Source organism: Charadrius vociferus, unplaced genomic scaffold, assembly GCF_000708025.1.
Source record: "Charadrius vociferus isolate BGI_N301 unplaced genomic scaffold, ASM70802v2 scaffold163, whole genome shotgun sequence".
Taxonomy (NCBI): Eukaryota; Metazoa; Chordata; class Aves; order Charadriiformes; family Charadriidae; genus Charadrius; species Charadrius vociferus.
In genome coordinates, this window is record NW_009648332.1 from 14,860,510 (window position 1) to 14,885,270 (window position 24,761).

Here is a 24,761-nt window from a genome sequence, read left to right on the forward strand (position 1 = left end):
GTGTAGGCAAGAGTGTATGTAGACACAGTTCTAGGCTCCCCTCCAGGCACCCTTGTGCAACACTATCAGAACAGCTTCCAGGTAAACCTAAGCCACTTCAGACCTTCCTTCCCTTCTGTGCCTACTATGATCTATCAAGATGCTGTGGTTACAGTTTGTGTTGAAATACCTGAGCAATGTTTAAGCTACCAGCATTGGCAGAACAGTCGTGGCACTGTGGTACTAGTACAGCTCCAGCTGTGTACTCAGCTTCTCTGGAAGATTTTTGCAGTCTGGCCTAAAGTGTGTTTTGGTTCCCATTTTACTGATTTAAAATTCGTGTTGGTGAGTCTTTGCAAGATTCACTGATATTTTATGGACTGAAGCCTAGAAAGCTTTTTGAATTGCAAAATTTAAAATTAAAGCATAAGCCTCCTCTGCCCACAGAACAGTTCTGGTAAGTGTTCATTTAACTCTGAGCTCTTAAGACACCCAATCCAAAAACTTGTGGAGTTTTTTACAACCTGCAAAAATACTTAAGGCTGCTTAAGGGAGGAAGAAGAGGAGGTCTGACATGAATTTTGAAGGGGCTGCTTTATGTTTTATGATCCTCTTTGCTGCTACAGTTCTCTGCTGTAAAACTTTTTAACAGTTACACCCAGTTAAATACTGTGACTGTAATGATCCTTTAATTTACCAATCTTGGAAATATAAAACCTAGTTAATGTGGGGCAGCCCTTTAGAGGACAAAAAGGTGCAAAGAAAAGGAGATTGCCGGTCAGAAAATCTTTGGGAAGCCACAATGGTGAACACAGAAACATTAAAAAGGGAGTGCAGTTTAAAACACTGTTCAGGTACCTATCCCTGGTGTCTCAACTACACGCAAGAAAATTACCATTTTTTTTAGATAAGTAAAGTGGACTCCCCTATAGAATGGTTAGGAAAAAAATATAACAAGAAGTAAAATTCAGCTAGAGCCATTCTATAGAGTGCTGATTTAGTTAGAAGACAATGAAGGAATTCTGTATTTCACTGGAAGTGTCTAATGGGAGTAAATGCTTATTGCCTTGTGAGCAGGGGCTGAATTCTGGACAATTCAAAACGCTTGTAATTGAGTCCAGTGGGAGCAAGATCAAACCATAACTATATACTTAATCCTTAATTTACCTTATATGCGTAGAGGCAAACTGGTTTTGCCCTCAGATAAGTAAAATAACAAAAAAATATAGTTTAACAATGGCTGGCCAGATTTTATGTTTTAACTACAATATACATGAAGAAAATCCTCCCTGCTTTCTACTTTGCATGGGACAAACATTATTATAATCAGAATTTACAGTAGCGTTTTCTGTGTCAAATACCTGTCTGAATTGTTGCTTTCTCCAGCGTTACTGAGCTTACTGCATAATTTATTAGTGACCTGCTAGGTCATGTAGAGTAGAGCTTTCAATCCATTCTAATGTGGATGACAATAAATTGCAAGTTCTTTTTAAGTGATGTGTTAGCCACACAGGTTGCCCTCAGGTACTGTGCTGATGGAATGCACAAAAGAACTAAAGGCACAGAACAGGGGAATAAATATTAGGAAATACTTTTGCTTGTTTTAAGTGTAACTATAAACATAACAGTTATGTTTTTTAGAGAAACATTAGACAACAAAGAGGGTAAGTTCAGTTAAAACTCCATCTGGGAAGACAAATATTTGATGTCTGACTCCTTTAAATAAAGCAAAAGGGTTCATACCTATGAAAGTGTTTGGGCATCTATGTATGCTGAATGCTAAGCCATCCACACTCACCTAAAATTTTCACTTACCCATTTTATTCAAGAATTTATTACATCTTTCAGGGACCTAAAAGGGTTTTCTCTATTCAGGTTCTCCAGTTAAAGTTGGCATTATTTTGTTCAGGACTGCAGTGTGTAATGACACACAGTTAAAAAATACACCAAAACCTGCTGAAAACTTTACTTCCTAACTTCAGCAGGCAAAACAGCAGCAGTAGATTATTCCTTTTCGGCTTTAGTTTTGAAGGTAGGTATAGTGGTCAAAATCCAAATTTATTTAGAGAAGGGAAATTAATACATGACTGGATCCTTGTGTTAAGTGTTCAGTAACTGAATAGAAGCTATTTTACGAGCAGCAATTCTTTAGGTGATTACTTGGCAACAGGCTAATTTCTGTTTTTATTTTAAGAACCACAAGAATGCTGCTTTCCTTTTGATGGAGAGTGACCGGCTGATCAATAGTCTTCCCCAAGTGAAATGGACGGAGCCAGCTGTGGCCTTGGCATCTAGGCTACAAGAAGAATGTGTAACATTTATTGTGGCAAACTTCCTACATGTAGTACAAAGTGAAGGCTTCTCTATTTTGTTGCAGGTAAAAGTGCCCTCAAGTTATTGTATGTTTCCAAATTTAATTATATCACACTGAGGATAGTTCAGGCTGCTAAATAATCAAAATAGCTTCAAATTTTGCTTTAAAGTACAATTTATGGAAAATTAAAAAAAAAAAAAGAGTCAGTGCTAAGTTCTTTGTTGTTGTTAAAACAACAGTGTTGCTTTAAAGCATATAAATACTTTGATACGGAGGGTTGATACTGAGTTCAGGTTACATGCCTTAGTTAAGCAAAAGTTCCAATGAATTAGCAGGACAGTTTCTGTGTTGCAAAGAGGTAAGTATATACATAAGCTTTGAAAAAGCTTTCAAACCCCTAGAACAACAGCATGTGCTTAGAAGAATGAGTACACTGCTAATACTCATAATCAAACTTCTGCTGAGCGTTGTTGCGAGTTGCAGGAACGTGGCAATGCTTCAGGTCCTGCTGAGAACATACCCAGTCATCTAGCTGGTTCACTTCTCCCACGAAAGATTTTTTTAATATGTATAGAGGATTAAAAAAATAAATAGGGAGATGTTAAAGCATTTTTTCTTTCAATCTAGAGTTGCATGTGGCTGTAAATTCATCACAGTGTGCTTGTTCCTAAAATCTGTGTTAGCGAGAGGCCCCAAGGATGATTTGGTGGAGGCCTGGGGAGGGGTGGGGTTATGGAATGGATACAAAGGAAGATGCTCAGCTTTGGAATACCTCCTGTGCAGCGTGACAGCAGATCCTCTCTGCTCAGTAATGCTTTTGCATATGAAGTACACGGTTTTGTTTTAAATGGCTGCCTTTTGTTGTTTCCTCAGGCACAGGCAATGAGCAGCAAACCTGACCTTCTAGAACTAATTTTTAATGCAATTGAAAAAAGTATTAATAACGAAAATAGCTGCTTGCTTCTTGTAGCTGTGGATACATTGTTGGACTCCACAAATGTGAAGGAGATGGTAGGTTTTTCAATGTGCAGTGTTTGTAGGAGAAACTGTTCTGGTGTTGGTTCATGCAAACGTTGCTTCATGTTCAAATCAGATGATGTGGTTTAAGCTCAGGTGGCTCAGTCCTGCAGTTGGGGTCACACAGAAAAGCATCTGCAGAAATCCACGGTCCTGTTGGAAGCGCAGAAAATGTTGGCAGTTGTTTACTGGATATTAAGACTTCTTTCTTTTAAAGAAGAAACCCTGTCTATGGCAATAAAAAAATATGGTGTATTACTGAGAACATAAGTCCCATGGCCACCACTGCTCTGTTGTTCTTTGCTATCACTTTAAATTTGTGATGAGAAAAAAAATTATCAAATCGTTGCAGTACCTTAAACTTACAGGTGAAGACAGTCTATTCTTTTTCTCTGTATGTATATTTTCCCCCTTTTGGTAAAAGTCACAGCTACATTTGCTTTTGTTTAAGACTGTCCTCTGAAGCAAGGACTGCCCCTTAATCTAGTGTGTGTTTTTTGGACTGGGGGGAGGTGTCAGTCTCCATGTGTGTAAGACACCGTGTATATTCGCACAATCTAAATAATGATATTTAAGCTGTGGTTGACTGTAATGTTGGGGATAATTCATGAATAATATGACATACTGCTTAAAATCCAGAATGATGCTAAAAGCAAAGAATGAAAAATAAATGCAAAATGAATTACTGCAATCTGGTGCTATTGTAGATCTTCTTGGTAAAAGCAATGAAAATTTAATCAGATACATTATTTTTCCCTAGAGTATTTGACCTTATTGTGACACAGCTGACAGTAAAGAGCTATTATGGGGTTCATTTAAAAAAAAAAAAAAAAAAAAAAAAAAGAAAAGGAAAGAAAAAAAGAGCAATGTGGTGTTTTCTAGTGCTGTAGTATGCCTTGCAGTGACTTGGTTTTAAAGTATTGTAAAAATTACTGTGGTGGGCAATAATTCTTCAAAAACAGCATCTCCATCTACCAGGCCATTATAAAATATAAGTGATGACATCATTGATCTAGCTTAGGGAGTAAGTAGATTCTGAAAGGAATAATGACTGGTTGCTATGACAATATGCCCCTCGCCAGCTGCTGATTTGTTACTTGAACACAGGGTTTTACGTGCAAGATCCAGGCTCTGCGTGATAAGCTCTGGGTCTTCCTGGTTCAGTCTTTTTATGCTGTTCGTCACACAGAAGGCTGGAAGCTGATGAGGCCAGACCATCAACAGAAAATACAAGCAGGTATGTCTGGCATCAGACGGCATTAGAATTTTTTAGCAATCGGTTTGGTAGATAAAACGTAGGTGGTATTGTGGAGCCAGATACAAATTAAAGCAAGATTTGTGATTCTCTAGGTTTCTGAAGTGGTATTTTAGAATAGAAGCAGAATAGCACGCCTAGCCAGTTTCAAACGTGGAAATCAGTAAGTCATTTTCTGTGAAAAGTCTCCTCTGCTTTTCTTTTTAGGAGTGTATATAATAGGAACCAAAACCATGTAGATTGATTCTGTTCTTATTTACAGCTGGTCTAAATTACTGAAAATACTGCAGTAGGATTAAAAACCTTATCTGTCTCATTTTTAAGGAGATAAGCACAGTGGATGAATTAAATTTGCACAGAGCAGATTATCCGTTCTATGAATTCAGTTTCTGTCCTTTATGGTTTTCTACATAATGTATAAATATTGCTTGTCTCTTGCATAATGTTTATCTCGTGCACTGTGAGTAAATGCAGATAGCTTGGCTTCACAGTTGATTGGTATTGTGATATTGTGTATGCTACTGCAGAGCCCCTAAGGAGCTGCATAGTGCTCTCTCAAAATTTTAACGGGCAGCACTTCCAACAAAAAGGAGTTTTTGTTCTGAACGTTTCTTTGTTTTGAAGTACACTGAGGCTGCGGAACTGATGGTGGAGTTCGGGCTGTGGTTGAATATTAGCTTTGACAGTACAGTGTTATAAAAGAAAAGAATGTGTTGAAGGCTCCTCTAAAATCGAATCACTTTTGATTCAAAGGAGAAATAAACATTTTGGTGTCCTTTTTGTTAAAGACATTAGCAGCTAGGATATGACAGTTATAAAACTGTTTACGCCTATAGATAGATAAAATTTTATTCTACAATTACATGCCGAGAGAAAGATGCAGTGCCAGTCTTTCCAAGCATGATTTAGGGATGTAGTCAAATAACATCTCACTGCTACTGTATTAAACAGGCTTATGTTTTCTTTCTGAATTATAAAATCCTTCAGAAGCTGAGGAGCTGGCTTTAGAAACAAGGGTGGGGGTTTTTTGGTTTGGGGTGTTTTATTTTTAGGATCATCATGTCCTTATTGTAAATAATGTTTAGGCTGCTTTGCACTAGTGCTTTCAACAGAAAAAAATATTTGAGACCAAGGTGTGCCTTAGTTGTCCAAACTCCATCTTGCCAGAAATTGTTTTGTTTTCTTTTAGATTAAATTGTAACTCAGAGCTAGCATACATTTTATATGTAAACAGATAGGCTGAAACGTTTGCATAAATTATCTGTTTTTAATGACAAGCAAAGCGATCACGCAATACTGGTAGACAAATTTTAATCTTCAGGTGAAATATATCTAGGATAACTCAAAACAACTTTCATCTTAATGATTTCTGGTGGTGGTTTATCTTATAGACATTTAACCTGTACAGAATCAGAAGGCTATAATAGAGGAGGAAATATGCCAAAAGAAGACAGATGATATTGTGGGGTTTTTTTAATTCACAACATATATTGTGTTTTCTTAGGCGTAATTTTATGTGGATTTTGTCTTAATATATTGGTATGTATTGATGTGCAGAGTCATTGCTAGAAAAAGGATTAGATCCCTAGGGTGCCATTTTCAGCATACCTTTTGTGTGATTTTTACAGACCTATATAAAAATTATTTTCAGTATCTTCAATAAGAATTCAGCAGAATTTTTGTTTGTGTTATACAGATACATTTTTTGTATGTATAAATAGTATGTCAGAACATGAGGCACTGAATGCTTGAATTTTTTTAATACATTTTTTGCAAAACCTTTTTTCAGCTGAAACATTAATGGAAACAAAAATGAAACCTTATTGATTCTGGATCTGTACAGTGTCTATAAATGTACTTTTTGTATTCTACAAGCACAATTGATTTAAAGGCTTTATTGGAAAATGCTTCCCTCAGAGTAGACCAGTAAAAAAAAAAAAAAAAAAATTCCACATGACAATCACAGGGATAACTCATGACATTACTCTGCATGCTGTCTAGAGGCACTATGATCTTACTGTGTACATTTAGATATTTTAACTTTACCGCTTTTGAAAACTAATATAATTTACTTTAATGTAATCAATCTTTTCTATAAATAAATATTCTATAAATTACAGTACATCACTTTCAAGTCATTAGTACTCTAAATTTTAAGGTCTCTCTTGTTTGTAAATTGTGTACACTTTCAAAGGTCTCAGTGCATTGCAAGCTTTAAGTGAGCTAAGATTGGATAAACAAAAGTGTGTCTTACTATGGAAATGGGGAAACAGAAGAGTTAAACAACTTACTTATTATGGCCATGTGACCTCATTACAGATACCACATTTTTTGTTCTGAACATAAAACCATGTATTTCCACTTAACATTTACCATGTCACCAAAATTAGCCTTCCTAGAATAATTACAGAACCCAAAGAACTGCTTTCTGTTTTCAGATGATGATAATTGAGTAGTCTGGATTGTTTTCTGTCTCGCTTCTTTCCTGCTAAATAGTAAAGAAACTACTTGTTCCTTTTCCAGCTGCCTTTGACAAGGGTGATGACCGAAGACTTGGCAAAAAACCTGTGTTCACTAGTTCTCAGGTAAACATTTATATCCAAACATTAAAATTACTGAGAAGCTCACAAACAAAAGTATTTTCATGGTGTGTTTTAAATTCAATATTATTTTGTCAATATTATTAAATGCAACTTGCTTTTGATAAATTTGTGCTTTTTTGGTTAACTGTTATTTCTGCAGAATCAGTAATGTCCATTACTGGAAACATCTTAGGACTCAGGCTATGCTCTGCTACATTTTCAAAGAGATAAGCTCAAATAAAGGACGGGAATTTGTGTTCAGAATCTCACATTCCCCTGTTGCTATGTAATGAAACTGATCTGTTTCCCAGAGCAAATGGTTTGCTACTGAGCTAATTAATCTCTGCTATTATCACAAGCCATCACAGCACTGAGTCTGTTATGCTCCCTGCCCTGAAAAAATATTTTTTTAGTGCCCTCAACTCTTCTATTGAGACTCACACTCAAAACTGCGTTACTATTTGGTAGAAAAACAGGATGGGTTTCACATGATTTGACAGTCTTGGATACATTGCAATGACACTGGTATCACAAAGATTCCATTTCATGCACTTAATTCTCCATGTTTCAGTATATATCTTTACTTGAGAGAGAGTATGAATATTGTCACTTATCTGGCGGATACACTGTTGGTAATGGTTAAAAACATCACGTGTATTACAAATAAATTTTTGAGTTTATGTCTGTAATAATTCATAGTCTTTATTCCTCTTTGGAAAATATGCACATATAACTCAAAAAAAAGTTTTCTTACTTCAGCAGACTCTAATAATATAAAAAAATATTACAGAGTAATTTGTCCAAAGTAAAAGTGAAACTTTACTTATATAGAAACTCTACTTATGTCCTCTATATAGAGCAGTATTTCACATGAGATTTACTAAACACTGCAGTTATTTCTGGTACTTGTATATCTTTGAAAGCCACCAATCTGAGCTAAAATACAATTATTATTTTTTAATTATTTCTATGCTGAATCTTGTTGCTTTAGATTCATGTACTACTAAAAAAGTAGCTGTGTTTCAGAAATGAAAGATAATGGATAGTTTGATATTTTAAATGTCTTCTGGTTGTTTTTCCTTCCCTGATGCTTTTTCTTTCTAGCTAAACAAATCTATTACTGAATCTGTTGGTATAAGGAATACTTCCTGGACAGAACACGGCAAGAAAGATTGCTGGGGAGATTCTTCCACTAATCGGGATAAAATGAAATCTGATGGATTAGGAGCATCTGGACATACATCAAGCACCAATAGAAACACTGCTAATAAGGCTTCAAAGCATGAGGATGTGAAGGGGAAAGATGGCAAAAAACTAGTTTCCAAGATTACTAAGGATTCAAAACCTGGGGAAAAAGCTGCTTCACCAAAGGCTAGAGCTGTTATAAAGACAAAAATAGAAAATAATGGAAATGTGAAGGCTGAAAGCATGCTTACCAAGCAAGATATTGAAAAGACATCATCTGCAAGTGGACAAAAAAATTCAGGAAGTGGCAAAGGACTAAAAAACCATGAAGGAAAAATTGCAGGTGCCAGACCTAAAGTGCTGACAGTAACCTCAAATGTGCAGATCAAAACAAAACCATTGAAAAAAAACACAGGGAAGGAATCTCCCTCCTTAGTGACTGTGGCAGGAACTTCCAGCAAGTCAGCAAATTCCAGCACAGATATCCAGACTGCCAGTGAACAGACAGAGGAACCCAAAGAGGATAAATTGGTAGAGGAAGGGAAAAAAGAGACTGGTAACTTCTTTTGTTTTGGTTTGGTTTTATTTATTTTAAAAGTCCCCTTCTGGTTTGTCCCAGGCTGGTCGTACACTGAAAACCAGCCTGGGAAGCTTTAAAATAATCTACTATGGGTTGATTAAAGTCACCTTCTTCCCCTGTAAATGACTATTAACTGGAGATAAGGATATTAAATTTCTCCTCTATTAACTGACTTTATTTTACAATTAACTGATAGCCGTATAAAATAGTAAGTTTTAAACGTTTAGCATCTGTGCTGTTTTCAATAGCTGATCTTCATATATTAGAATTTTTTCAGTACTTCTCTACAATGTGTTTTCCTCTGTAGTTAATTCTGAATTTACTTTACAATAGTGAAAACAAAGCCATCTGCGAAGACATCAGATGGAGTCACCAACAAAAAAAAGAAGACTGAGCTTGAGGCTAATATCACAACAAGCAGGTATGTTACAAATCAATACGCTGCTTTACAGATATAGGTATCTGTGTGTCTATGTTTGTGAAAAAAGTTTCAGGTGAACTATTAAACTTACTGTTAAGTCAACATGTTCCTTTTAATCTGAGAATGGTTGTCTATTGCATGTTGCTAGCAAAACAATTTGAGTTAGCTGTTGGGAAACATCATAAAGATAAAATCAGTTTGGGCTTTTGTGTTGGATTATTTCATGCTAATCATTTTTAAATTGTTATAGGTCATTCAGAATTCTGCACACTGGAACAGTTAGTGACTACACAAGGTGTTGTAAACTTACCGTTTCTGGGATAGCTTAGATGAAACTGGACAGCTGAAGCACTATGAAATTGTGAAATAGGTCATTTATATATGTGTGTGTAGATAGATATATATAGATATATATATATAAAATGCACACATAGGTTTTATTTTCAAAAAGTATACCTTTTAGGTTGCCTTTTCTATGTTTATATATGTATGCATATTAAAACACCTATATTGCTTGTCTAAATATAATTAAACATTGCTATATCTTAGGCTTGGAAATAATGGATGAAATAATTTATTTGCAGCCTGACAAAAAAATCAGCTGGAAAAGGGTGTAATGAGCAAAATGTACAAGCTGTTCTAAAGAAAAAAGGGAATGTGAGTAGCAATTCTGCAGCACAGCAAAAGGCTCAAAACACACCTACCAATTCTCCCAAGAACCAAGGTAAAGTTTCATACAGCAATGAAACAGTCTGCCTTTTTTTTTTTTTTTGCACAATCATTTGGCAAAATCTTCTGAACAATTCTGTTTATTTTCCATATTTCGCTTTTGGTTGTGATCCTAAACTTTAAAATGTAAATGAATGTGTGTCAGCTTCAAAATATTTAAAAGATGGTCTTCACTTCCAATTGCTGTTTTCTTCTGCTTGTTTAATGTGCTTTGCAGAATCTTTTATTTGCTGATCCCCTGCACTTCTGCACTTGGAACCATGGCTGAGTTCAACAGAAATTCTGTAGGTCAAGCATTTATAATATACATCAAAGATCTGGACTGCAGACTTCTTTATGAACTGTTAAGTTTACACCTCCCTTTTTTGGTGACCCCTCCCTAGGGGTAGCATTGCTGATGCTGATCTACCCCACAAAGGAATATCTGATTTCAACAGCTATTTGTATCAAGTGTGGGAAATAACGCTGTAGACCACAGAGAGGAAACCCTACTTTATAAAGATACAAAGTGTTAAGGATGGAGCTGTTTTTAATCCCATTTAGATTTGGCACTTGCTAGGGGGGGGTGGAAATATTCAAGTTGTATTATCTTAAATGCATTATGATACAGAAAACACAGGTCCTGTCAATTTGTGGTCATTTAAGATCCTGCAGTATTTTCTGACTGATCAGGGATATTAATTCTGGTATTCTAATCGCATTATAACTAATGTAATTATTTTCTGCCTACTTTCATTTCCTCTACAATATAAATTGAATACAGTACTCATCACTTCCTGTGTTAAGCTGCTGTGCAGTGCTTCTATGCGCTATTAGATAGCTGCTGCTTTCTGCTCCAGGGATGACCACTTCAGTTACAGGTTGAAGTAATCCCTTTATGTACAATCCATAAAGTGCTTTAGTTCTAAAGATGGCATGTAAATGCAAGGTGGTATTTTTGTCTAGTATTTGTTTAAGATCTCAATTCTCAATTCTTTAACAAGCCTTAAATCCTTTGGTTACATAAAAAGTTGAGTAACTTGCTTCTCAACGTAAATAAACACTAACATAAATTTGGTGACTATACTTTGACCGGTAGATACAATCTTTATAGTTTTTGTTTTGCTGTTTGTTAGGACCTCAGGGGGAATCGCCAAACTCACTGAAATCAGGAATGTCTCCAAAACATAACGAAGAAAAAAATGTGTTACAACATCTGGTTCAGACAACAGCCTCAGAAAAACATTCTTCAGCCAAGAAGAAGAGTGTTAAGCAGTCACAAACACCTGTAGCAAAAACCACTGCAAAAATAACGCCTAAAACTCTGGCTCCATCAAAAAATGCTGAAATTGTGAATAATAAAGACCCAAAACCGAAAACAGCTGGGCAACCTGTGTTAAAATCTCAGTCCTCTGCCCAAAAACATTCAAGGAGTGAATCTCCTGTTGTCCAGAAGAATGTGCACTCTTCTGAGCACAGAAGTTCAGGACAGAAACTTGAAAAAACGTTGACTGATGCTGTGGCAGGTCAGCTTCATGATAATAATGAATGCTATTCTGCAAAGCAAAGTGAATCTCTAAAATCTGTGATGGAAAGTAGCAGCGAAGATAAACTGCTGGTGTCCTGTCAACCCAATAAACAAAAATTACCAGAGCGTTCTGAAAATGTGGAATGCAAAATACAATCCGAAACTTCTCCACCAATTACAGAAGAAACTCTTTCTAAACTGCACGTTTCACTGCAAAATGATATGGAAGCAAGACAGATTTGTGGAGATCAGACTGGAATTAAACAGATTGAAGGTACAGAGAAAGATGACAATACAGCTGAATTTCACTGTCATGCACAGTCTTCCAGTGATGGATACTCAGACTTTTCCAAGGAATCCAATCAAAAGGCTTCAGGAGAACTGGTGAAACATTCAAAAGCAACAAAAGTCTGTACTGAACAAAGTGATAAATTAAACTCTGAAAGAGGTCTTGACTACGGTGAAAATGCTTTACCAGGCTTTTCCAGAACGATAACCAATAAAGAGGATGAGACATCATCTCCTCAGATTCATATGGAGGGATTTCTTACAGCTGATGAGCTGTGTGATACATCAGCCTTGACTGAATACAGATCAGTTACAGCAGATTTAGATGATGTTTCAGAATGTTCCACAGAACAAATAACAGAAAAATGTTCACCCAGTTACACAGAATCTATAGATCCTACAGAAATGCCAGAAAACCATGAAAATGCAGAAATTCCCTTTGTGGACCACTGGAGTACTGGTGCTCTAGATCCAAAAGAGAGTCCCGAATCAGATACTGGCAGTGCAACCACATCCTCTGATGATATAAAACCAAGATCAGAAGATTATGATGCTGGAGGCTCTCAGGATGATGAAGGATCCAATGAAAGAGGGATTTCTAAATGCAGCACTATGCTGTGCCACGACTTTCTTGGAAGAAGCAGCAGTGACACAAGCACACCTGAGGAATTAAAAATTTATGACAGCAGCCTAAGAATAGAAGTGAAAATGAAAAAAGAGGGTTCTGATCTCTTCCGTGTTAATTCAACCAGTGATGATGAAATACCAAGAAAGAGACCTGAAATTTGGTCCCATCAAGAAAGTGTAAGGACCAATACTAGAGAAAGCAAAAGTTCTACTTTTGGCAATGCACAGTTTACTCAGGAAGCAGACCAAGTTTCTTCTTCTGCTGATGAAACGGAAGATGACAAATCTGAAGCAGAGAATGTTGCAGAAAACTTTCCTTCATCAAATGTTCCTACTCAAAAGTTCCAAGGAATTGATAATTTAGCTTTTGAAGATGCAACAGAAAATGATACTGCAAGTCAAGAGTTTTCTAAAACTAAGCATTTCAAACGATCTGTTTTGCTTTCAGTAGATGAATGCGAAGAATTGGGATCTGATGATAGAGTGGAAACTCATACGTCACGTCAGCATTCGATAGATTCTCTTACTCCTTCAGAAGTATTTGACAGTGTTTCTCAAGAGCACCATGGAAATACTTTTTATTCAAGATATTCACTGGAAATTGAAGATGGATTCCTGGATTGCAAACAGCATAAGGATAGGGACAATAGATCAGATAAAAGTGAAAGTTCTCTCCTACATCTTCATGACGCTGACATCCTGGGGAAGGACAATCGAGGTGCTTCAACGACTGAGCAAAACTGCCCACAGGAAGTCTATTCAGCAGCTAGTCCCTGTCTGGGAGAAAAACAAATAGCAAACGTGAAGAATGATGTGGCTAGTGAATTTCACCAGTGCAATAAATACTTAGACAATGATGCAAAATCTCAAGAAAGGCCATGTCATTTGGATCTTCATCAGAGAGAAACTAATTCTGATGTGCAAAAGAGCAGCTCTGCAAAACCTGTAGAAGCCAGTAAGACTCAGATACTGACTCAGGAAGATCAAGTGAGAGACAGTCAACCAGCAACTACTGAATGCGCTAATACTGATTTACTTCCAGGTAATGTACAGAAATAGAAACATTCAGTCGTTCAAAAACAAATTAATAGGGAAAGCTTTGGCAATTTGTCTGGGATTGAATCCTGAACTGAAGTAATTTTGGCTGAAACTACATTAAATTTAAATATTTTTAAGTATTTCACTTGGGTAGAGAATGCTTGTCTGTTTGAAATATCCGTCAATACCCTGCTGTTCAATGAGAAACTTGACTACAAGAAAAGAGATTTTATGTAATGCTAAAAAGAAAGATTGGATGCAGTTGTCTGTACTTCAGTTATTGTTGATCCAATCTAACATTGACAGCATCAGCTTTTGATGGAATCTCAGTATTTGTTTTGTCTGCTTGACAACATGTAGTATGTCTGAATGGGATGTGCAATAACTACAGTAATAACCTTAACTAAAGCGCACTGAACTGTTTACCTGAACAGCTATATGCATTATTGTTGTAATTTATTTATTTATATATTATACACAAATTTGGATCCTTCTCCCACTGAATATAACTGAATATTTGCCATATACATCAGTGGGAGCAGGCTTGAACTCTGATTTAGAGCTTATGAGATGTCTAAAATTCTAAATTTTACCAGTAAAAGCTTATTTCCTAAAAGAGAGATTATACTTAAAACTAATGCTTATATACAGAAAAGTTCTAACTTGTTTCATGTAGCTAGATGAATACTTGTCTAGTTTTGTGTTTTGTCTTCTTTATGCCAATAATTCAGTCTGTTTATCCCATCAAAAATATACAATAGTGTTGATTACAACTATTGTGTATTCAGAGTAATGAAATGCTGATCATGATCTATGTTCAGCCAGACCACAGAACAGGAAGACATTAAAAGTCTGTACCTCTTTTTTTTTAAGTTTGCTTGCCCTTGCCTGCAGCTGCCCTTGCATGTGCAGTATAGAAATGAGCCTGTGGATAAACAATTTTGTTTTTAATTCTCTTGTAAGCTGACATAGCTTAAGTCACCATTCAGTAATCATTCTCTATTTATTCCCTCCATGCACCTCCTGGTCTAAATTTAATATATGTAGTAAATGAGAAATTTCATGTGCATTAAGTGTATATTTACATTGTCATTTTCTGTATCAGAAACTTAATTATGGAGGTTATTGTTAATTACCAGTGGTGATTGCTGCTTTAACTTAATTTATAAATCATACTTTGTTTTTTATATAGGAAATAAATGCCTCAAATTTTGTCAATTTTGTATAACCCTCCATCCCCCCTTTTTTAACCTGGTTGGATTGTCCTTCCTGAATGAGTTAAATTTTGCTCTACACAGCCCTGAGGGGAGGATCATCTGCAATTTTTACATTGTACAGTATTGTGAATTATTTCAGGAGACATAGATGATTATGACACAATGGCACAAACCTGCATATATGAGCATCGGCCTTCAAAAACCCTTTCTCCAATATATGAGATGGATGTTGGAGAAGCAATTGAGCAGAGGATGGATTCAGAAACAGCAGTTCTAGATGTGGATTTTGAAGATCAGCAGTTTGCAGAACAGGACTGGACTCTTCTCAGGCAATTGTTATCTGAGCAGGACTCAAATATAGGTTTCAAAAACTCTGTTCCTGAAGACCTTAACTTAGCACAATGTCTTATCAATCAGACACTGTTTCTGGCACGAGATGGTTCAAATCCTCAGGGTACATCACAAGTTGACACATTCAGTAGGTGGACTGAACTAATGTCTCCACTTGACGATTCTTCAGCAAGCATTACAGTGGCAAGCTTTTCATCTGAAGACTGTTCGTCCCCTCAAGGGGAATGGACAATTCTTGAACTGGAAACCCATCATTAAGGTGATCAAATGTTTGCAGCTGACCTCCAACCCATTCCCCAAATCTATTTTTGATGAGTTGTTTCCATACAGTAATGAAATACTGCATCAGTCAAGAACAAGCAATTCTTGATACTGAGGCAATCTTTCTGATATAATGAGGTAAATACGTTAATTTATAATCTAGATTTAATCACAAGTACAATAACTTTTCAAGACTTAAATGTATGTCTTTTTCTAAAAATGAACTTTGAGCATGTATTTTCTAGAATTGTTAGAAAAAATTAGATGACATGAAAGACAAATCTTGGTTTCCACCCTCCCTTTCATTTTCCTTTCTGACATTTTAATATTCTCATGAGCAAGGATTTAAAAATGACTGCACAATTAGTAGAGCTATTCCCCTCCTTTTTTTCCCCCTCTCTATATGGTGACTTCATTTTGCAACAATAAAGATTCAGAATGGTTGTGTCGAAAGGTGATGTGTGCCAACACTGCTTTAAATGACAGAAAGATACACTTATGTTCAAAGAAAACGTTTCAATATGAATCTGCCTTGGGCCTTTCCAATATGAGTGGCTTGTTTCATCTGTTTCTTCCAGATTTGATTTTTGTATTTTTGGTTTGTTTTGCTTAGAAGTTTCCAATAAATTTTTAAAATTCTCTTTCCTTTAAATATAAGACTTTGGAGGGTCTGTGCTATAGGAAGAGCACTGTTTCTTTCTTGGAAATGCACATATTTAAGTAAAAATTTTTAATGGCATTGTGCATGAATTCAGAGGAGTTGGTAGAATGCTGCTCCTGTTCTAAAAAAAAGTATGTCTGATATCTCCAGATGTATATCTCAGTCTGAAGTCATGGTCAGTGTTACATCAGAAGTCTGACATTGACTAGAATTGCCTTCAAGCTTCAATTCATTACACTTGCACCCTTCTGAGGCATAGCAAGATTCTCAGGAATTTGGTTTTGTTTGTTCTCATAGATGATACATTTTTGGAGGGGTAACAGGATTCTTGCATCTTCATTAATACCTCTAGTGTAGCTTTTATAACGATACTAAACATCAGCATAACAATTCTTCTGCCTAAGAGTGAAATAGGATATACTTCTCAGTACTGCTCATTCTGCTGCTTTTGGTTATTCATTTGGGTGTGGATGGGACTGTTTATTGTGTTTTCTGATTTCACAGGGGAGGGAGTGAGAAGCTATTTCTAATTCTTACCAAGTCAGAACTCCTCCTGAAACATACAGGGTGTTTTCCCTGCTAAGGTTAGACCCTCTAAGATATCAGCAGTATGGAAATAGTAGGGCTTGTCTTTCACACAGCTTAAAATCTAAACATACTCCTCTTAGTCATTAACAGAAGTGCCTTCAGAAGTGGGTGCCATGTGGCAGTATAAGGCTACTAACATTTTCTTTGTTAAAACTATTTAAGATAAGTGCACAACTTAAGCTAGCTGTAACCTCTGATAACATGATCGGTTTTGCAAGTTTTTGCACAATTCCAACAGTGCACCTTAATTTTCTTTAGAAACTTCATTTCTTTTTGTTCATAGTCAGAAACTCTCAGTTGTGTGGAAATATGAAGTCGCCCCAGCATATGATTAAAGAAGTTATGGCTTATCTTTGGACTTGACATAATAAAGAGCTCTAAGGCAAAACAGTTCTTTAATATCAAGGCAGGAAGAAAAAAAAAAAAGAGAAGTGTCTTCCTTTCTCTTCATAATGAAAACTCAAAACTCATGGAAGGAAGATGTTCAGTCTCATAATAAAAGTCCTTCACCTACTCTTTTAGCTTTTAGGAGCATAAATAGTCTGAGATATTATAATTCAAAATATTTTAAATGTAATATGCTGTATTTACCCCAGTCTTCATCTTGGGTTAATGAGAAGAACCTTTAGAAGTGCAAATCATCAAAAAATACCTTGAAGGTAAAAAATAAGTTATCAACAGTGGATAATCTTTTGGATAAATGAAAGAACTACAGTATTGGCCCTAGTAAAAGATGAAACTAGAGAAGCTCTTCCAGAAGGTTGAGGAATGGTATTTTCTCTATTTCTGTGTAAAAGACTGAAGTAAAAGTTGTTTAAAATAAAGTTTAATCAACTTTAAAATACTGATGATATTCTGGTAGTGGGCATTCACACGTTAAAACAAAATGAAATGATGGAAAGGAGAAGATAAAGGATTAGGAAAAGAGACAGAAAGTGGAAGAAGGGTCCCTTTTGTCTATTTTTTGCTTTACTCATATTTTTAACTTCATACTCAATTGAAAAAGTAACACTGAAAAGTGGCACACAAAGTTCCATGTTTGTCATATGAAATAAAATCATGTATAGGGGGGTTTAATTGTTTTTCTCTTTGCATTTACTTTTTCAGTTGTATGAAAATTAGCTTTTCTCTTCAAGTCCCCAGTGATGCTGTTGCAATTCCTTTCATAGTTTTGCAATAGACCAGTGATGAGGATTTGGTGTATTGTTCAGTTTGTACATATGCAGCCATAGAATTCAGCTTCCCAGCCAAATAGTCTCGGTAGAAGTAGCAGGAATAGAAAGCAGTATTGTTTTTAATTCCCATTACCAAAGCGCCTGCAAGGCTTAATCAGACCAGCATCCCACTGGCTAGACGTTGTACAAACACAGAATAAAAACAAGGACTTCCCAGAGTGGTTATAATCCCAGTTAAGACAAAAGACAAAAAAAAAAACGTGGATGGAAAGATAAAATGAGAGCGTCAATATTTGTCTAGCTGATTAGCAATGATTTCAGCACACCATCAGTTTAAATATTGTCATTTTTTTATTCTGTATGCATTCTGAGAAGGGGAGATCGGAGCATGAGATTTGGAGGCTGGATAATGCGGGAGCTGTAAGAATCTATATTCCTGACCAGCCCTGTGTGTCATCTAAACTCTGTTCCTGTTTGACCTTGTTTAGTAGTTCTTCCTCATTCAGGAGGATGTTCAAGCTTTAAGCAGGTGTAGGTGGTTATCTGTTTAATAGCATCAGTCACTTCAGTTCTCTGGAGTCCTGCTCATGCCTCCTGACAGTGATTTTGCCACTGTATTGTCCTCTTCTCCAAAACATGAGAGAATGGACAAAGGTTTGTTTGAAAACTTCATATACAAACAATCAAAGCTAGTGTCATGGGCTGCAAGTGAAGAGTGATTAAGAGGTCCTGAATGACCTCTACAGTAAAGACAAAGTATGTACATCTGATGAAACAGTGAAAGGGCATCAGTGAAGAAACTAAAGAAAGAGATGGCATAGTCAAAATAATGTTTAAGAATTTACCTTTGCAGAAGTATTTCAGATGAGTGAGAGCAGTGAAATTGCTTTGACAAAGCCTGAGAAGACAATGTTGCAGGCAACAGGTGATACTGACAATTTAGGTAAGATTGTTGTACATGACTGGGTAAAGATGTCTCTATCCTACAGGTAGTACCAAGAAACTTACTGAAATTTCAGTGAAATGTAGAGAGGACGCAGAAGTCAGAGTTTAAGGTAATGACCCTGATTTTGCCTACCTTGAATGACACATTATGAAAGTGAAAAATAAGGAAGGATATTTTACTTGTACGGATGTATTAAATTTAAAATAGGCCAGAAATCCAAAAGATTATGTCAATAGGCATAATTACTTTTTTTGCTTGGAAAATTAAAGTCTAGTCTGAACTGGAGAAGCAGGTCTGCAGGTTTTTCACATATAGATGCTACCTAAAATAGTATTTGTGGAATAATCACTGGTGGACATACTGCAGAGGGGAAAAAAGAAAAGGAAATTGAGGCTCAAACACTTGGATCACTACAGAAAACTGAGTAAAGTGGAGGTTCTTCCAAATGATCTGCTCAAAAAAACAATTAGGGAAGCAAAGGAAATAAAGATGGTGACGGGAGTCAAATGAGGATGATGGGATATAAGGGAAAACGCTCTTGTTGGCTTCGTTGAAGGTGGCCCATAAGACAGATGAGTATAAAATAGCAGTTTTGAGGCTGGTTAAGGATATGGTTCTTCAGGACTGTGATCAAAATGAGATATTGGCTTCCTCAGAATGAAAGTTTGGTAGAGTATGACAGAAATGCAGGAAGGAAACTGAGCTTAAACATTGAGAGAGAGGCAACAGTGAGAAATGCACATCAGTTCATAATATATTTTGGTTTGTTTTTTTAAAGGCATGAGGTTATACCACACTGACATAGTGTCGCAAAAGAAATGAGGAGACTAAGACCTAAAGTGAAGACCAGGAGAGATAAGTATGCATGAAATGAGATCAGCAGGCAGTCTGGGCTGCTACCGCAAGTGATCAGATAAGAGCATAAGAAAAGACAAACATCTGCTTTTGTGGTAGGGGTAGTGGAAAGGACACTCCGTATAGTCATCATTTTTCTCTTAGAAAAACTTGTTGTAGAACCATAGAATTGCAGAAGAATCATAGAATTACAGAAAAATGCAGGCTTGAAGGACTCTCCAAAGGTATCTGGTCCGACCTCCTGCTAAAAGCAGGGGTAACTTCAAAGTTAGATCAGGATGCTAGGGCCATACCAAGGTCCATAGTATGTACAATGGTAATAAAGACAGCAGACAAAAACGTCGTGCTCACCGGAAATAGTTATTTGAGATAAAAAATGTTATAATAAAACTACTTTGGGTATTGTTGGAAATGATTAGTAAGAAGTACAAGAAATATGGCTTGCTTGCCATATTTTTAAGTTCTGGATGATATGTGATGGAATTGTACACATTTAATAATCTTATTCCATGCTTTTTAAAGTTTTAAAGTATTTCAAAATTACAGTGAATTTTTGAGTTTGCAAATTTTATTATTATTTTGGAGGAAGTAGTGGGCAAGAGAGCTTCCCATGTTTCTCACACAAAGACAGTCCATAAGATTTGTTCTCCTAGCATTGTCTATCTCAGTTTTTTTCAGGGAATGTGTGAAAAACAACCAACCAACCAACCAACCAACAAAAACTTAACACACCTGTTCTAGGTACAGACTGCAGGAGATTATTTTAAAACTTTGAATATATATTATTGCTATCTGGGAAATAATTAGTAGCATGCTCATTCTACTTTGCTCCAGAAAATCTAAACCTTTGCATGAAGGAATTAAGAACTGCTATTATGTTGCTCAGAACCAAGACATCGAAGAAGTCATTATTTTGCTTCCACTAGCGTCAAAGGAAAATCTCCTGTTGACCTCAGCTGAAGCAGGTTCAGGGCTTACCTATATTAAATGCATGTACTAGAAATGCTATTTTTCCAATATATCTATTTCATAGTTTTCTAGTTTTACTCCACTAATAACATTGTACAATGGTAGATGTGACAAATCGCAGCTAGAAAGACTTCAATTTAGAAGTCATAATTGTATGCATTTTGTTAATATTTCATGACTGAGGTGATTTAACATTTGTACGTTGATAGATGACATTCTTGCCGGGACTACACAGAACTGAGGACAAATGAATGAGAAATAGCAGCTTTGTTACAATGGACGATTCCATGGAAATTGGCTTTTAGATTTGAAATCTAATATAAGCTTTCACCTCTTGCAGAAAATCCATAGTGGTTTTCAGCTCTATCTCTTGAACACAAGCTATGTATGCTGTTTTTGAAAAAATAAGCTTTAATGTGTTCAATTTTGGAAAAATTACAGCTCAAATCTATTCTTCAGCTAATTTAAAACCAAGCTTCCTATTGAAAATTACCGTGTATATTTAAAGAAACTAAACCTGTAGCAGGGGAAAGTGATTTATATAAAAAGTGGATATCAATTAGAGGAAAATACTGGCTTTGATATTTTATATTTTTTTTACCTTTGGTAACTAATAAGTGAAGAAGAAGCTATACAGTGCATGCATGCACACACACTTGTTTATTTCTTGCATTTGACCTTCCTTTTATACTTTGCTTTGCAATCTATACTGTGTAGTCAATTAGGCCACAGTTCTGCAAACATGGGAGTGAACCTACTTACACGTTTCCAGATTGGCTTTCAGGGTAACACTCACTTTTCAGAAAGGGTAATGGAACTGTCACTGGGGGCAGGCACTGTGCATACTTGTGTTTTTATATGGTACTTAATGATGTTCTAATCCTGATGAACCATCTGGACACAGTTAAAGTATGAAATAATTAATAATGGAATTCCATTAAGTTGCTTCCCTGCTCTTCTTGATTTATTGCTGAAGTTCCCAGCTCAGAATGCTGTTCCATTAGAGAAATCAAAGTCCTAAGATCTAACATTTTGCATTACGTGCAACAAAAGATCTTTCGCTATTGCATAATAAAATATGAGTACTGATCGGATCTTCAATAAATGAAGCCTCAGTATTTGGGGGGCTTGGCTATAACTCAGTAACTAGATACAAGGACACTGATGCTCAAAATAGGTTTTGTATGTTAACAGAGAATGACGGTTAACTGGATTACAGTGAGTGCATATTCTGGTGAACCTGAACAGAGGCTCACATGTACAGATTTGGGGTCTGAGCCCAATTGCCCAGGTAGTCTACCAGGTTTTATATTTACGCACGCAAGTAAAAGTGACTCTCGACTTTTTCTCAGCTCCCACTGAAATTAGCGTGAGTGGTATCAGATCCACATTTATAAAAATCAGGATATTTTTAAGTGTCTGAACAGAGAGACTGGTAACCCAAGTAAAAATTTTGGCTCATGTAACTTACTTTATAACTGTATAAGCTAGTTTTGAGACTGATCTCACCAAATGACTTAAATCTACTGTATCCTCATTTATGCAGTCCTTATTTAGTCATTTGTATGATTTCCTTACACTTGTGTTTAATGAAATTATTTTAGTTCTTCACTTCTTTTTTTATAACCTTCTTTTGAGTGTGGCATGGCATCCTGCCTCTCAGTAGAATTATATCAATGTGTTTAAGATCAGTATAAATAGGACAAACCATATGTACATGCCAGATTCAGTGTAGGTAGTGTAAAAACTTTTTGTTACCTTCATAGAATGAAGTAATTTTCATGTCCATGAACATGAGACCCACCTATAAATCAAACTTCCTACCTGTTACAAAATGTCCTCCTGTATCTTTGTGGTAGAGAAGGAAACTTCAGTCTCTATTTTCTGGATTATCATGTTCTAGTAATCAAGATTAATCCTATATATGTATAATGGGATGCATTTGGAGAAAAGTTTGAGTCACTAACTGTAGTCCATGGCTTTATGGTCCTAGAATATTTTGATCTCTCAGTCTTTGAGACGGTGAGGGGGAGGTGCTAAACTCTCAAACTGAATGCTTGCATGTTTTCCACCTGCTTGCTTTTCAAACCTAGATAATTAGCTGGGGCCTAAGTAACCATATTTCCAAATGACTCCTTGTGAACATGGTCTTCTGTTTCCACAATCTCTGTACGGCTGCATAGCCCCACAAGCTTCCTTCCCCATGCTACATACTGAAGATACTTAGTTGATTTTTGTATGACAGAAAATAATAAATCCTATGTGTAACTTAAATGCTGAGTCATTGTACTTCATTGAACTTGTGGACTTCTGCCATCAATTTTTATCTGTGCTCTGTAAATTGCAAAAAAAGGTGTGATTTTCCTCTTCTATCTGTTTAGTGGACCTTCAGTCCTTTTTTTCCTCTGAAAGGAAAAAACTACTTTTTTGTGGAACATGTCACCAGAGAACAAGACAGGTGATATGTGTGAAGATGAAAAATCAGTTCTCATATGAAAATCTACAGAGAAGGAAGATACCTATGCAAATGCCCTACAAAATCAAAAATAGAGGATATGGCCCAGGAGAGTGCAGAGAAACACTAAGTTGATGAGAGATTTTGCCTTGTCATAAAGTAGTTATTCATCCACGTGTTTAAGCCATTATCTTCATCATATGGGATTTCTAATTCCAAGATCCTTCTATTCCTGCCTAAATGGGGTTCTCTACTCTGCTCCCAGGAGTTGATATGCTGCCAGACACAGCCCTATTCTGTCTCTCTCTTGCAGCTTCACCTGTATGTGAAATGCACCATGTAAGTATGTGGAAAAGGAATGCTTTTGAGATTAAAAGCTAAGACTAGCAAAATTCCAGAAACTGTCATAGCAGAGATAACTGTAAGTAGTAAAATAAATTTAGCTCATAATATCAGGTAGCACAGGATCCCTCAAAGTCACTTTTTGGAAGGGAAACTACTGGGGAGAATAATACTCTGAAGAATACACAGTCCAGGAAAACCTATTTTCTTTGAGTCCAAGCTCTCTTTAGCCTTCTGACATTAGGCTCATAAAAAAAGAGAAAACCAAGTCATGTAGTGACATTTGGACCCAAATAGCATTGCAAAACAAACTACTACCCAAATTGTCCCTTGAGCAGTTCCTAACCCAGGGGCTCAGCATGTCCAATTGCATAAGGCTTGGACCAGATGAGCATTAGGCTCTTACCCAGGAGGCAGTGGGGTCTGTTCCCCTCAGAATTTCTAACTCAGAAAGAGTCTTATTTCAAATGTGAACTATTGTCAAATGTCATGACAGGCAGAAATATATTCAGTTAAAATATAACAACTGGAGTCAAAATACTGACAGGAAGCTGTTAAGGTTTTGTTTTTTCTCATTATCCTGCACTTACCCATCACTGTACTTTGATGCCTCTCAAATGGGTATTTTGAGTTGGGGGGTAAGGAGTGTTCAACTTCATGAACAATAAATGCCTATAGGGGAAAGGGCATCTGCTGGTATCCCAGGAGCCTAAATCCAGTGTTCAAATTTCTCTGTATTTTTTTTTAAATGTAATAATTTATACTTTCTTTTATGTACCATACTTTTCTAACAGTATTACACTGAAGGAAACAAAAATCTACTCACCTGTCAAAGATATTTACATTGTGAATCATCTCTTTGTTCCATTCTATTCCCTCGTATTATTTTTCTCCATCTGAATTGTTGTAATGCAATCAATGCATGTACATGTCATACATATTCCAAAATACGAATTCAGATACACTATAGTTGTTATAAATCCAAGTATAACCACTACAACAAACCACTTCCTACTCTCTACCGCTGGCATTTCTCTAGTACTGAAACACAAATTCATTCATAGTGTGCATGAATTCAAACCTCACGTCAGCAGATGTCAGCGGGATCATCAATCCTCATTATAAAACTGCCTTATTGTTGTATAATTGTATTTTAAAATAATTCCTGATGTTCCTAACTCCCTGACTTTTGTATGCAGTCAGAGCACGTGGCTCCACTGTGTGACAGGAAACAGCTTCACAGTTTGTTGGTCCTGTCACAGCTCTCCAGAACAATGCAGCCGGGATACCTCATACATCTGTTATTTTCCTTTAATTTGCTGACTTTCACATTTATACTCCACAGAAATTTAAAAATTCAGTAGTAGAAATATTTGACTTACTATCAAAAGTAGCATGACGTTTCCATACCCTTGCAGT

General features: G+C 36.2%; 1 protein-coding gene across 1 annotated transcript in view; it reads left to right on the plus strand.

The window, feature by feature from the left end:
• LOC104286171 (uncharacterized protein KIAA1107-like) overlaps positions 1 to 15,348 on the plus strand; it is a 25,974-nt gene extending 10,626 nt beyond the window's left edge. Inside the window, exons 8-16 of the mRNA XM_009884738.1 lie at positions 2,174 to 2,356; positions 3,167 to 3,304; positions 4,418 to 4,547; positions 7,089 to 7,150; positions 8,252 to 8,888; positions 9,246 to 9,333; positions 9,918 to 10,057; positions 11,178 to 13,526; positions 14,879 to 15,348. Of these exons, the coding sequence (XP_009883040.1) occupies positions 2,174 to 2,356; positions 3,167 to 3,304; positions 4,418 to 4,547; positions 7,089 to 7,150; positions 8,252 to 8,888; positions 9,246 to 9,333; positions 9,918 to 10,057; positions 11,178 to 13,526; positions 14,879 to 15,348 (4,197 nt within the window). The remainder of the gene's footprint in view (positions 1 to 2,173; positions 2,357 to 3,166; positions 3,305 to 4,417; positions 4,548 to 7,088; positions 7,151 to 8,251; positions 8,889 to 9,245; positions 9,334 to 9,917; positions 10,058 to 11,177; positions 13,527 to 14,878) is intronic.
• The last annotated feature ends 9,413 nt before the right edge of the window (positions 15,349 to 24,761 follow it).